The following is a 12,568-nucleotide window of genomic DNA, read 5'->3' as shown; positions in this document are numbered from 1 at the left end:
GTTCCCCGAGGAAAATTAGCATTATCTGCTTAGGCCTCATGGGACTCCCTGAATGAGACTTTTCTTTGGCTCTGCATGAAAGCCAAAATATTCTTTGTTTTTGTTGTTGAGGCTTTGGAGCGTTGGCCGTTTTCTGAATGTGTCTGTTCCCTGCAGTGACGCCTTCATTCATAACAAAGTCAAAATAGAATGTTTTTTTCTAACTAAAGGACAAAACTTGTCTCGGGAGTAAACTCCAGTCATTACGGAGCTATTTCCGGACGGGAAGCCGGCCTGTTTTCCAGGCTGGGTCTCCGTCAGAACGTGGACGTGTGAACATGAGGTTGTGGTCTCGCCAGTGTCTGACTGAGGCTTCCAGCTCTCGACGCTCCTTCCACTCCTTCACGTGCGTTTACACGTGAGGCCGGCCCACCGCGCCGCTGTGAGATTTGGATGAGGAGCCGGAGAGCAGAAAAAACGACTTTCACATCTGTCCCACCCACTTTCTGCTCCCCCCGCGGCTGCCAAACGGACTGAGGACGCCCTGTTCCCACATCTGGAATTTCTATTCATGCGTGCTGCAGAAAAAGAGGAGCAAAGAGCTCCACAAATGATTTTAGACAGGACATGATCGCATCCGTGTCCCAGGGATCCGGTAGCAGGACGGGCTTTGATGAAACAATAAAAATTCATTTCCCGAACATCATCCCATAAAAATACATTACATTTAAACATTTATTTTCATGTGTGCTGCATTTACGTGACATTTTGTCAATATTTATCACAAATAAAAGCATGAGTGATTGGAAAGTAGTTTATTATAGATGCTAAATATAAATCAAAATTATTCATTTTTATATAAAATCTAAGAATCAAATTTAAAGTAAATCACAAATGTTAAATCTAAATGTTTTTTTAAATCCTAAACATAAACGTTCAAATCTAAATCAACTTTTAGTCTTATTGGTGATATTTATATTTAGCATGAAAAAGTATCACAGATAACGCTTTTATTTGCAATGAAAACTGACAAAATGTGACGTAAATGCACCACAGAATGCAAAGAAATGTCTAAATGTGATAAAATGATGAAGTACTTCCATTACATTCGCTGCCCTGTTGTATAAAGCAGAGCTGATTAAATTAATAAATTTCATATAATGATTTTTTATAAAGTAATTTCTGTTAATTTCCTACATAAAAACTGCTTTCAGTTTATTCATGTAAGAATCCCTCATTTTAATGATAAAAAAAAATCCACATTTATTCAATTTTAAAAAGTAGTTATGTGAATAAAAAAAAACTTTTTGGATGGCAATTTGTAAAACAATTCCAAAAGTACAGAATCAAAAAGATTTACAGTTTTGGCAGAGAGGGTCAGCCCTATAAATGTATTTTTAACAAACATTTTACTGCAGTTTGGTGTGGCACTGTGATTTATATCTCATTATTAGACTTCTCGTAACCTTTTAAACACACTGGTTGCCCAATATCGGCAGTCAGAGTGCGTGTTGTTAACACGTAGCGGCGTAACGTGATTGAAAGTCTGTGATTTGGTCCACAGAGGAGAGCTGAGGACATGGTGGGATCCAGCTGCTGAACACATGTTGCAGCAGTCTGCTGCTGGAAGAACGCCGCGGCCTCCAGACATAAATCAACTTTTTTTCTTCCTTCTTCTGTCTCCGTTCTTCACACGAACTACGGGCACACGTGCTGAGGGCGAGTCCTGTTTTCAATGAGAGAAACCCAAGTCTGTGGCAGAACCTTTGACCTCTCTACGTGCAACGGAAGAAAAAAAAAAAAGCTGTAGAATTTTGTTGTGAGTCGACCTATGATGCAACGACTGAACTAACATTTATAGTAAGTTTCCCCCACCCCAGGAGACCTTCTCCCTCCTTAAATATGTGCAGAACTCTGGAATTTGCTTTAGCAAACTCTGGTTTCCAACCACAGAAGAGAAAAGCTCTTGTAGATCATCTGAGGAAGCAGGCCGGACACTATGTGCAACGGTTACAACTTTCTGGAAGACTGAGGATCCTTTTGGCTTGATAAGAACATTATTCTAACTTATAACTTCTAGCAGATGTGTTAGACTCTTTAATTTGAAGGGAAAAAAAGGATTTATTTAAAATTAAAATGTAATTATTTATGGGTTTTTTTTGGCTTGATTAGCAAAAGGAAAAATCAAAGTTACGCAACTTGCTTTCAGGGGGGCATCAGAAACGGTCAAGGTTCTTCTGACAGTAGCTCAGTCCCTCAGGAATGCATGTTGTTACGTAACCGACCAGCTGAGAGAGAAAGTGGACTCGTGGCGTCGGTCTCTAAAGGTTGGATGAGAAGCCTTTGGGAAAAACAAAGATGCCACGAGACCGACCTGCTGCACACAGCGGCGAGCGTTTGCCTTCCAGGCCGGTCGCAGCCTGTCAGTTGATGCGGTGAACAAAAACGCATCAGAGGAACAGTCACAGAGCTGCAAGCTACCACCCTCCCCTCCCCTCCCCTCTGCCCCGCCACTTCAGAGGCTTCGACCAGACCGGGGAAATATTTTCAGGGCGGGGGGACTGAACCAACACCTTGGAAACCCAAAAATACGTGACAGACCACTCGCAATTTATGAAGTTTTAATGCCCTCCTTAGAACTTGGCCTTTTTCAGATGGCAGGCAGCTGACAGTAGAAGTATTTTGAGTTGTTTTTGATTTACCTAATAATAGAAAAAAAATGAGAATGAAAAGGACTTGGATCCATTCTCCGACAGTCACGTTCACAAACCCTCGTTGTCTGCCCGTGTGGTAAAAGAGGGAGTTTTTTGTTTTTGTTTTCAGGCAGACGTTATTCCAGCTCCATGAATCATCTCCGTAATCTCCCCGCTTACAGAGCCAAGGTCTGGTCCGGACACTCAAAATGTAGGAGTTTGCTTGAGTCTTGAATGCAATTTATCCTTTTTTTAAATCATTTCAGTTCAGATTTTGTCTGTTGGTATTTTAAATGGAATACAGTTAAGCAAATCTTGCTGTAATTATTCATATAAATGTAATTTCTAAACCTATAGTGTAGTTTTTGTGCCTTTCTGTTTGAACCGCAGCTTTACATAGTCCAGCTACACGTTGTTCTTCCAAGCAAACCCTTCAGGTGTTTTTTACAGGCTGTGTTTTCTATGGCATTTTCAAATATCCAACCCAAGTTCCACAGGGAGAGTGGGAAAGATTTGAAAGGAAACTCAACTTTAAGAGCTCCTCTGTGATAGGATCTTTCATACCTTTGCTCCTTTTTAGTACTCAGAACATCTGTTTGGTTTGAAGTGTATCCTTCCTAAGCATCCATCCATCCAAGCTGCTTATTTCAGGGTCACAGCGATGCTGGAGCCTACCCAGCTACCATGAGGCAAAGGTGGGGTTCACCTAAGGCAGGTCAGTCCAAAGCTGCCCAAACACTCAAAAATGCACGATCCAACCGTCTTAACCCTGAATCTTCACGAATGGGAAAGTTCTCGCTCATCAGAACCTACCTGGTCGTTGTGGATCTGGTTCCGGATGAACTTGAACCCTGGAATGCGTTTCGTGGAGCACACCACCCCGACGTCTTCTGAGTGTTTGCAGTCCGACACGCCGAAGCCGTTGGACTCGCACTGAGCCAGACTTTTTTCTGAGCCTGAGCAGTGAACATTGTCTAACCAGATGCGACCTGAAATGAAGAAATAAAATCACATATATTACCACATTTACAAGAAGTCCAATATATTTTCTTTTAATCCTTTTTCTTCACAGCACTCGGGATACATTTTAAAGGAATAAAACCATCAAGTTTGGTTTAAATCTAACCAGCAACTATTCAGTTAACTCTTTATCTGTTTAATGCATTATCTTACCTCCTTAGGTGATAACTACTCTGTGACCCCTAGAAGACTATATTGTGCGGGACTATCTAGTGGACTCGGACACATGCTTACTACTGTTTGACGTCACTTATTTTCCAAAGTAAAAACCTAACAGATCGAAACATTTTACAAAAAATAAGTGTTTTGAAGATGAAAACTTGAATTATCAAATATAAGTTTAAATACATTTTTTGAAACGAAAAATCGTTCAAATGCAGTGCATTGTGGTCTATGTTTGCCAATCTAATGATCATGATGACCACTAGTTTATTGCAGAGACTTCTGGGAAAATTCCAGCTACTGTATTTTGGAATTGTACATTAGGAAACCTAGAAAAGATGACAAACGCCCCAATGGGCTAAGTATGGTGGGAATTCAGACACAACGGCTGTGTCCGAATTTCCACCCAAACCCTTAAGTGGCCTTGTGCTAGAGTGTCTGCCTTGTGACTGGAAGGTCTAGAGTTCAAATCCAGCTAAAGACTCTTAAAATGGGACTATTTAGTGCAGCACTATGTAGTGCCCTTAATTTTAAAAGCAATTCAGACACCATGGTCACTACTTTTTTTTTTTTTAAACAGCAGACATGACGTCATCGATTTTTACGAAGCTAAAATGTAATTAATATGATTTGGGAGGATTATTTATGAGTCCTTCTGTCTTCGGAATATAAAAACATTGAGGATTTATTTAAAAATTACATTTAAATATATTTTTTTGGCAAAAATTGTTCCGACGCAATGCATTGTGGTCTACTATCACTGATCTAGTGAGCATCGATGCACACTGGTTTTTCGCAGAGACTTCTGGGAAATTTCTAGGGCACTGGATTTTGGAATTGTAGATTCGGACAGCTCTACAGAACGGCGAACGCAGTATGTAGTGCACTGTATAGTGAGTAGGGAAGGAATTCAGACACAACCAAGCTTATGTACACTGAGGGTCATTAACACAAATCAAGACAGCTGTGGAGGAATGACAGCCTAAACCGGGTGGGATTGAAAAGGGGCAAACTTGAAAACAGAGAATGATAAGAATCAAACAAATATCAGCAAAAATCCAGTCTAGACTATAATCCTCACAGGAGATCTCTTATGTAATGTCTTTGACACAATCGTGCTGAAAAACCACAAGTTGGCCGTACAAGAGCTGCCTTTTCACCTGTGAATGTGCGTCTCGTTCACCCCCCCCACCCCCCCACCCCCACCCCCCCGTCTGATGGGTGTGCCTTATTAGACATCTATCCTGGAGCTTTGAGCAATCATGCAAACATAAACTGACAAAAGTCACAGCCTATAACTCCGACGGCACCTCGTTACCCAATGAAAGACCATTGACTGAGGTGAGCTGAAGGCTCACGTCAAAGTCCATGTTAGAGAAACATTGCAGTTTAATGACGTTACATGAGAGTAAAAACCCACATTCATAAGCTTCAGAACTCGTTAGCTTCACTATTTTTATATTCAATCTAAGGGGAGGTTAAAAAAAATGTGTTCTTGTTGATGGTCTATTTTAAATATGATAAAATGATACTGACCGGACGACTGAACCGAAAATTTTAATGTCTAATATCTATCGTCTTTTCATCATAACTGTATTAGAGGAATATTTGATCAATTATAATTTACAGTGTCCCCTCGCTAAATTGGGGTTCACCTTTTTTTTGGTGCAATTTTGCATGTTTTTTTTTTTTTACGGTGCATTGTGTTCCGTGTCATGATTGGCTGTCAATCAGTGTGTGGTAGCGGGATGTTACAGCCTTAAAACATCTGTGGTCGTTCTTTGCAAACCGAGGTTACTTTTAGAGCCCAGCTCCCATGATAAACGAGGAAACACAAGCTGTTTCCATTGACTATGAAATTGCGTAAATTGGATTTGCGATAATAAATTCACTTAATGGAAACACAACAATTTCGGAAAAACTCTTTATCAAAAAAAAAAAAGAAGCATTTTTGCACTTGGAGGTGGTGGTTTTTTAGGCGTATCAAAATTAGCATATTTCCCACACTGTAATGGAAACACTTTTTTTCGAGTTAAATGAGTCACATGACCGACAAGCTGATGACGTTGCTCTTCTTGGTATGAACTTGCTGCCTTGGTCATTGCACAGCGGATCACACAGCGTCATGTGGAATTGTTGGATCCGCAGCTCCTCTGTAAAACCACCATTTCCCAAAATGGCTTCATCCGTAGCCCCTCCCACATGTAAGGAGCTCGCCGCTCCACGGCCTGAAGAAGACGCCGACGTCTCCTTTGATAGATGATGAGTGCTAGTGCCGTGGCAGAAATTTGAATGCATCTGCTGTCAATCAAAGTATTGTTTTTGAATGACTCATCGCGTGAGTTGTGTTTATACGCATTTATGATTCAATGGAAACGGTGTAATTGCCAAATTGTGTTTATTCGATATTTCTAGAATCTCAATTTTGCGCATATATATGTGATGGAAACGTGGCAACTTTTTAATCATGAAAACGTAATTATATCGTTAAGGTGTTGTTTTTTGATTGGCAGGTGGGTGGCCCAATCCTTTTTGGAATGTCAGTGAGGTGGGCGGGGTCTTATCAGAGATGATTGGTCTACCATGTTTAGGTCTATGAGCTCAGCTGGCTGAGGTGCTCAGACTGAGAGTCCTTGATCCAGCTTGATGGTTTGAAACCTGACCTGTGTCTCTCCTTCTGTTTGGCTTCTGTCCAATGAAGGTCACTTGGGTCCAAAGAAACAGAGCGTTATTATCAAATGAGTTTGGATAACAGTGTGTTGGGTGATGATAGTTTGCCGCTAACAGCCAGACAGTTTTTTTTTTTCCACGTGCCAGTTTTAAATTCCCACACACAGGAACACCCCGTAGGAAATGCTAGGGTTGGATTTATTCTTAGTTTCTAAATTTGTATGACTTCAGACTTTCACATGGATTCTCTCAAGCCCAAGTTTTTTCATAGAGTTTTCTATAAACATCCACCTAGACTGTGTAGTCACATCTCACTGACATCTGTTTCCAGTGGAGCCCCCCGAGATGGAAAAGCTACTCACGTGGACATCATGTGTTTTCTCTCTAACATAACTTTCAGACAAAGTGTGGCTAATGTCACGGCTGAAGCGGGTCATAGACTCTCCAGCAGGCAGGTCTGAATCAGCCGTCGCCATGGAAATCTCCAAGGAGCAGCTCATCATTCTGGCAGTCTCAACAAGCTTCCCAGGAACATGGCGATCATTCCAACAGAGTGACTGCATGTTAGACGGTCACGTAGCCTGTCTCTTGATTATCAGTCTTTAGGAACCCTGTTTTCCGGTGATAAAACAGCACACCAAAACGTTTCTTAAAGCTCATTTATCTTATCAAATCCAGGGTGGTGTTATAACGAGCTTTTAAAGGTTTTATGGGGGGCTTAACGAGACACCGTCACTTTAATGCTACTTTGCATGAGTCTGCAAAAAACTAACAGGACAGAAAATGTGTTCTTAAACTTTCTAAGCTTGGCTCAACAATAAACAATAATACAATTAATATGTTGATTGACATTTGATGGCAGCTTCTCAGTATCCTTGCTGGAAAAAGCTCCAAAGGGATGTCCTTGCAGTTGCTCCGCAGCTGCTTCTGCTGGATGAACAACACTGCCTTGTTTCTTTCATCACCACATAAATCCTAGAGCTGGAAAAGGACAACCCAGTTGTGGTTGTTTTACAGCCACAAGTCTTGTCTAATGGAAAAAGAACACACAAATAACAGGTTCCTATCAGAGCTTCTTTTCCCAACGATTCTCCTGCCCGGATTACAGAGTCTGTTCTGTTCCGACTAACCAAATTAAAGCTGTCTGCTGAAGTTTAGGAGCAGGAATTCCCCCGTAACACCTCATGACCATCTCCAATCACCTAAAAAGAGCTTTTAATGTCCACTCTGATCGTCTTTTGATCTAATTTCAAAGCATTCCCAGTAGTCTCTAAACAATGATTACGCTGTTTTTTAGCCAAAATAAAAAAAAAACAACTGTAGTTTTCGAGGACATAGAAATTCGCCTACCTAGAAGTTATGGCACAGAAGAAGCCCGCCCCTGCTTCCCATCATCCTTCTGTTTACTCTCTTCCCTCGCTAGCTTACAGCCCCTCACACCCCAAACCTAACATTACCGTTTGAGTCAGACGAGGAAAACAAAGGCGTTCGTGGATGTAGTTGTCTACAAGTGGATGCATCAGAACGGAGCGGACGTTTGTGGCTTAGTCACATCTACAAGCTTTTTTCAGACTGAATTTTTTTCTTCTGCTCCTGATTGACAACGATTTGAAATAACCAATACAGTATAGATCTTCATTTTTTTCTGTATACATATTTTCCATCCGAGCTCAGCCTCTTTCCCGAATGTTTACCCCCATCATTTAACGGGGTGGGAGGCGTGAATGGGATTAGAGGTTCTGGGGGACGGTTTGATTTGATTTGATCATGAGAAAAATGCCACGAGAACATGATTGAAACACCAAAAACACAGAGGGTCAATCTTTATTCTATCCTCTCTACCAACCATTTTCTTCCTTTATCTACTCCTTCTTCCTTTATGCTCTCCTCACCCATCCTTTCCACCAATCTCTACTTTCATGAAGGCCGTGTCACACAGTCGCTACGTACATCTTGAGCATTTTCCACATATGAAATTTCGGTCTTTGGTGATCCATAAACGTAATTCACAAGTGTTTTTTGCGTTTGTCAGTCTTCGATGTGTCAAGATGTCCGTCGAGGGTTTCGGCTGACGGGTCTTTCAATGAATTTTTTTTGAGCTGTTTTTGTCCGTTGAGAATTACGCAGTCTTTTTGTAATTTAGCCTAGTTTACACGCAACCATTACGTAAATCTTATGCAATGTCTAATGAACTTTTTACACATGTACCACCGATGTATAACTTTTATGTTGCGTATGCGGTGCACAAATCCCATTCAAATGACGTAATTGACGCATGAATCAATAATGAATTGCATATAAACAGCACAATAATCATGCACAGTTCATGTTCTACGTTGATTCACATGTTATTCTTGTGGTTTCGTAATTCTTCTGTGGTTTTAACATTGTTTCTTCATGAAACATCTGTGAAAATTTTACATAAAGCCCACGACTTTTCTCGCTTTTCCCCGTTCATTCACGTCTGACCAATTTTAATCCGTGCAATATGCGAAAGATGTCCATAGTGGCTGTGTGACATGGTTGGAGCAAAGACCTAAGATGGAAACAACACCGACATCCGCCCCCATTTACTGCTCTTTGTGTTCCCTGATCTTTGATACTGAGATCTACAATCAGATTAAAAGTGTAATTTCTTCACATTTGATGTGATGAGCTGTTTGTGGAGAACTTGAGGGATGCACACTAACTGAATCACCTCTAGCAGCTCATATGCATCAACCGTCACTGGAGCATCTCACCAATGTTCTTACAGCCCCGGAGAAACCCATACAGGACGGTAAACACAGCAAAAAAAAGAAGAAGAAGAAGGAGGAGGAGGAGGAGAGATTCCATGTGTGCGAGTCATTCAGTGTAAGGTTTCCCTCCCCTGAACCCACCGGGGTGTTTTAGCTACGCCTGATGAGAAAAACACTCTTTGAGGGAATTGTCCATCAGACGGAGGGGAAATCTGCGACTCGTTCAAGGATTTCCATGAAACTCAAGGAAACAAAGGAAGAGTCTGTAGTAGATGGTTAGGAATTGAGTTTTTCATTCAGTGACGTGAACTTAAAGGCCGTGTCAAACAGTCACTACGTACATTTTGGGCATAGATGAAAATCTTCATACGTGAACATATGTGGAAAAAGTGAGAAAAGTTGTGGTCTTTATGTGAAATTTTCACAGATGTATCACAAATGAACCACGTTAAAACCATGAAAGAAGTGCAAATAAAAAACCAAAACCAGATTAGTCTTACCTTCGCCTTTTCCGTACTTGGCTGAGGGATACCAGGCCTGGGCATCCATGTAGCCCAGCTCTCTGCACACCACATGCGCAGCGTAGAGGGAGAAGTCGTCATCACACACCGTGCCCCACTCTCCATTGTAGAGAACCTCCACCCGACCCTCGTAATGCTTCCTCTTCTCTCCAGCAAGACGCAGCTGGATTACAGGGGGGGCGGAGTTCGACCGAGCACCGCGAAGCACCAGGATGCACAGAAGGCCGGACAGGAGGCAGCAGGTACCCAGGGGCCCCGACATGATGCAGAACAGTGGGGACTGATGAACTACAAGGAGACAAACAGACGATGATGTCAGCCCTCCGAGCCCGCAGCAGAATCCTGGACTGAAGGACCAGATCGTTTTTGCAATTCTGCACCTTTGAGTAAATCATATCACGCCAGCCACAAACTCAGAAACACGAACATATTAGGAATGTGGGCGTGGTTAGCAAAAATAAAAACAACCTCTGTTGCCAAGGAAATTACAAAGTTTACTTTTGCTGATTCTTCCAAAAACTACATAGACTTGTTTGTCACCGTCAGGAGACCAAAAATTCTAAATGTTGCTATGGAGATAAAACTAACAGAAAGCCGCCATTTTGAAAAACAAAAAGGTTTTTCCCCCCTTGACTTTGTCAGGTGCAGCTAGGACCAGTGAGGGGAGGGGTGGGTAGCGCCTGGTAAAGTTGGGTTGGATGTCATGACCTCTGAACTGCTCTGTGAAAAACTCGCAGCAGAACTTCAGAAGTTCAGCATACTGACAAAACACGGAACAGGTTAGACTTCTAATAGAAGAGAAACGGATAAACGGTCGATATTGAGCCAAAAGTGGAGGTTAGCAGATGTCTGGCGTTCTCTGACACTAATGAAGAGCAAATGTGAGCTCCTGCATACATGTCAGTCATGTGCTGTCAGTGCCTTCAGGCTGAACTGAACTCTCTGAACTGTAATCCCAGCCTACCACGACGTGTCAGCAGAGAAAACAAAAGTCCTGTGGGAGGAAAGGAGCATCAGCCAAAGTATGGAGACCTCCTCATCCTCCTGGCAGTGTGGAATGAGGGGGAAGCTGACGTCATCCTGACAGTCCGGCAGACTGCAGAGGCTTGAATAAACAGCCCCGAGAACAAGGTCAATAAACCGTCAGGCTGTGTGAAGCCTCACTGGGAGTTTGAGGGAGACTCAGCTTCCCAGGACATCCTGTGGTCCCTTCATCGCTACGATCATTTATTCAACTCACAGAGACAACCTGTTGGCTGGAAACACAATGGCCAACATAACTTTCTAATGCATTTTATAAAACAAGAACAGCACAACCTGCAACCCACAATCCAATGCATACACTTGGATTTATAAGGGAACACTGTCAGTGGAGGTAGAGATTGTACTCCGAGGGCTGCTGATAATGATGAACATTATATTATATTATAAACAAGTTAATTACCCAATTTTTCATCACTGATGTTCATATTTTGACATATGTTTTAATTCATAAGACCACCAGAGATAAAATGTATATATATTATTATTATTATTATAATTTTAAATCCATCAAAACTACAATTCCCAGAACCCCCTCCATCACACTGAAAATTCCTAAATGTCCTTTGAGGACACCAAGAGCAGTTCATTCAGTAGGATGCAGGTTGAGACATATTCAGGTTTAGAAATGTCTCTACAGAAGACAAATGCATTCCTGGTCAGGGGGATTTTTTTAACCAAATATTTTTGCAAAACTTGCAACGAACAAGTTTTGCAATGAAAGTTTTATTTTTATTGGAAGAAAAAAAGAGTTGAGTGTCCAAACTGAGTGAACAGATGTTTTAAAACATCTGTAGGTCTAAGCTCTTAGGATTCATTCAGGTTTTTCTGAGCTTCAGTCCACTTCAGTCCACTTTGGTCCAGCCCGGTTCAGGTGTAGTGGACCGCAGCATCAGCCCCGCTCTTTTAACGGAAGGTAAACTCATCAGAAAGCATCTAAGTTTTAAAGCTTAACGTGCGCGTGCGCATCCACTTGTCGGTGTGACCGTCACAAAAAAGCTGAAAACTCACTGTGACAGAGACGAAGTCGGCGCTCTTCCACCCGGGAATCGAACCCTCCGAACAGACGAGCAGGATGGAGCGGGACGCTGCAGCTCTTTGTCCTTAAGTACTTCAGCGGGCTCCAGGGGGGCTCCGGGGGGCTCCCCCTCACAGCTGGCCACGCGCACCCCGCCCATTCCCCGGCACACGGAACAGCCAATGAAAAGCCGCCTCAGCATCCTGGCCCCGCCCCTTGGTTACAAAACACAGGAGTGGTGATTGGCGAATGGGACATCCCTGCAGCCTCGTGCTCACAAAACTGAGAATCAGCTGATTTAACATCTGATCGGGACATTTGATTGAAACTAATTTATTTCAATCATTTAACAACAAAAGAAGACAAACAAAAGGAAAATGTTCTATCTATCTATCTATCTATCTATCTATCTATCTATCTATCTATCTATCTATCTATCTATCTATATCTATATATGTATACAACGTATTAAGAATAATTAGACATGAATTGATTAAAAAAAAGGAAAATTATAAAGTAAAAGAGGATATAAAAAGACACACTCATATACTATATGTATACATATCCATACATATACGTATGTAAACATGCAAATTATAATTACTGTTAATCAGAGACATATTAGTACTAATACATACAATATATTACACATTGAATCCATTAAATAGTAGGTTTGTCAATAGCAAGCAAATTTATATGATCTCTCCCTGATTGTTTTAGTTTATT

General features: G+C 41.6%; 1 protein-coding gene across 1 annotated transcript in view; it reads right to left on the bottom strand.

Annotated features, from left to right (window-relative positions):
• loxl2a (lysyl oxidase-like 2a) overlaps positions 1-11,968 on the bottom strand; it is a 33,286-nt gene extending 21,318 nt beyond the window's left edge. Inside the window, exons 1-3 of the mRNA XM_004069189.5 lie at positions 11,836-11,968; positions 9,763-10,071; positions 3,486-3,661 (exon numbers count right to left, since the gene is read on the bottom strand). Of these exons, the coding sequence (XP_004069237.1) occupies positions 3,486-3,661; positions 9,763-10,045 (459 nt within the window). The 5' untranslated portion in view covers positions 10,046-10,071; positions 11,836-11,968. The remainder of the gene's footprint in view (positions 1-3,485; positions 3,662-9,762; positions 10,072-11,835) is intronic.
• Between the last annotated feature and the right edge of the window lie 600 nt (positions 11,969-12,568).

Source organism: Oryzias latipes, chromosome 5 (assembly GCF_053564925.1).
Source record: "Oryzias latipes strain Hd-rR chromosome 5, Olatipes_Hd-rR_3.1".
Lineage (NCBI taxonomy): Eukaryota > Metazoa > Chordata > Actinopteri > Beloniformes > Adrianichthyidae > Oryzias > Oryzias latipes.
This window is presented reverse-complemented; position numbering and strand designations above follow the sequence as displayed.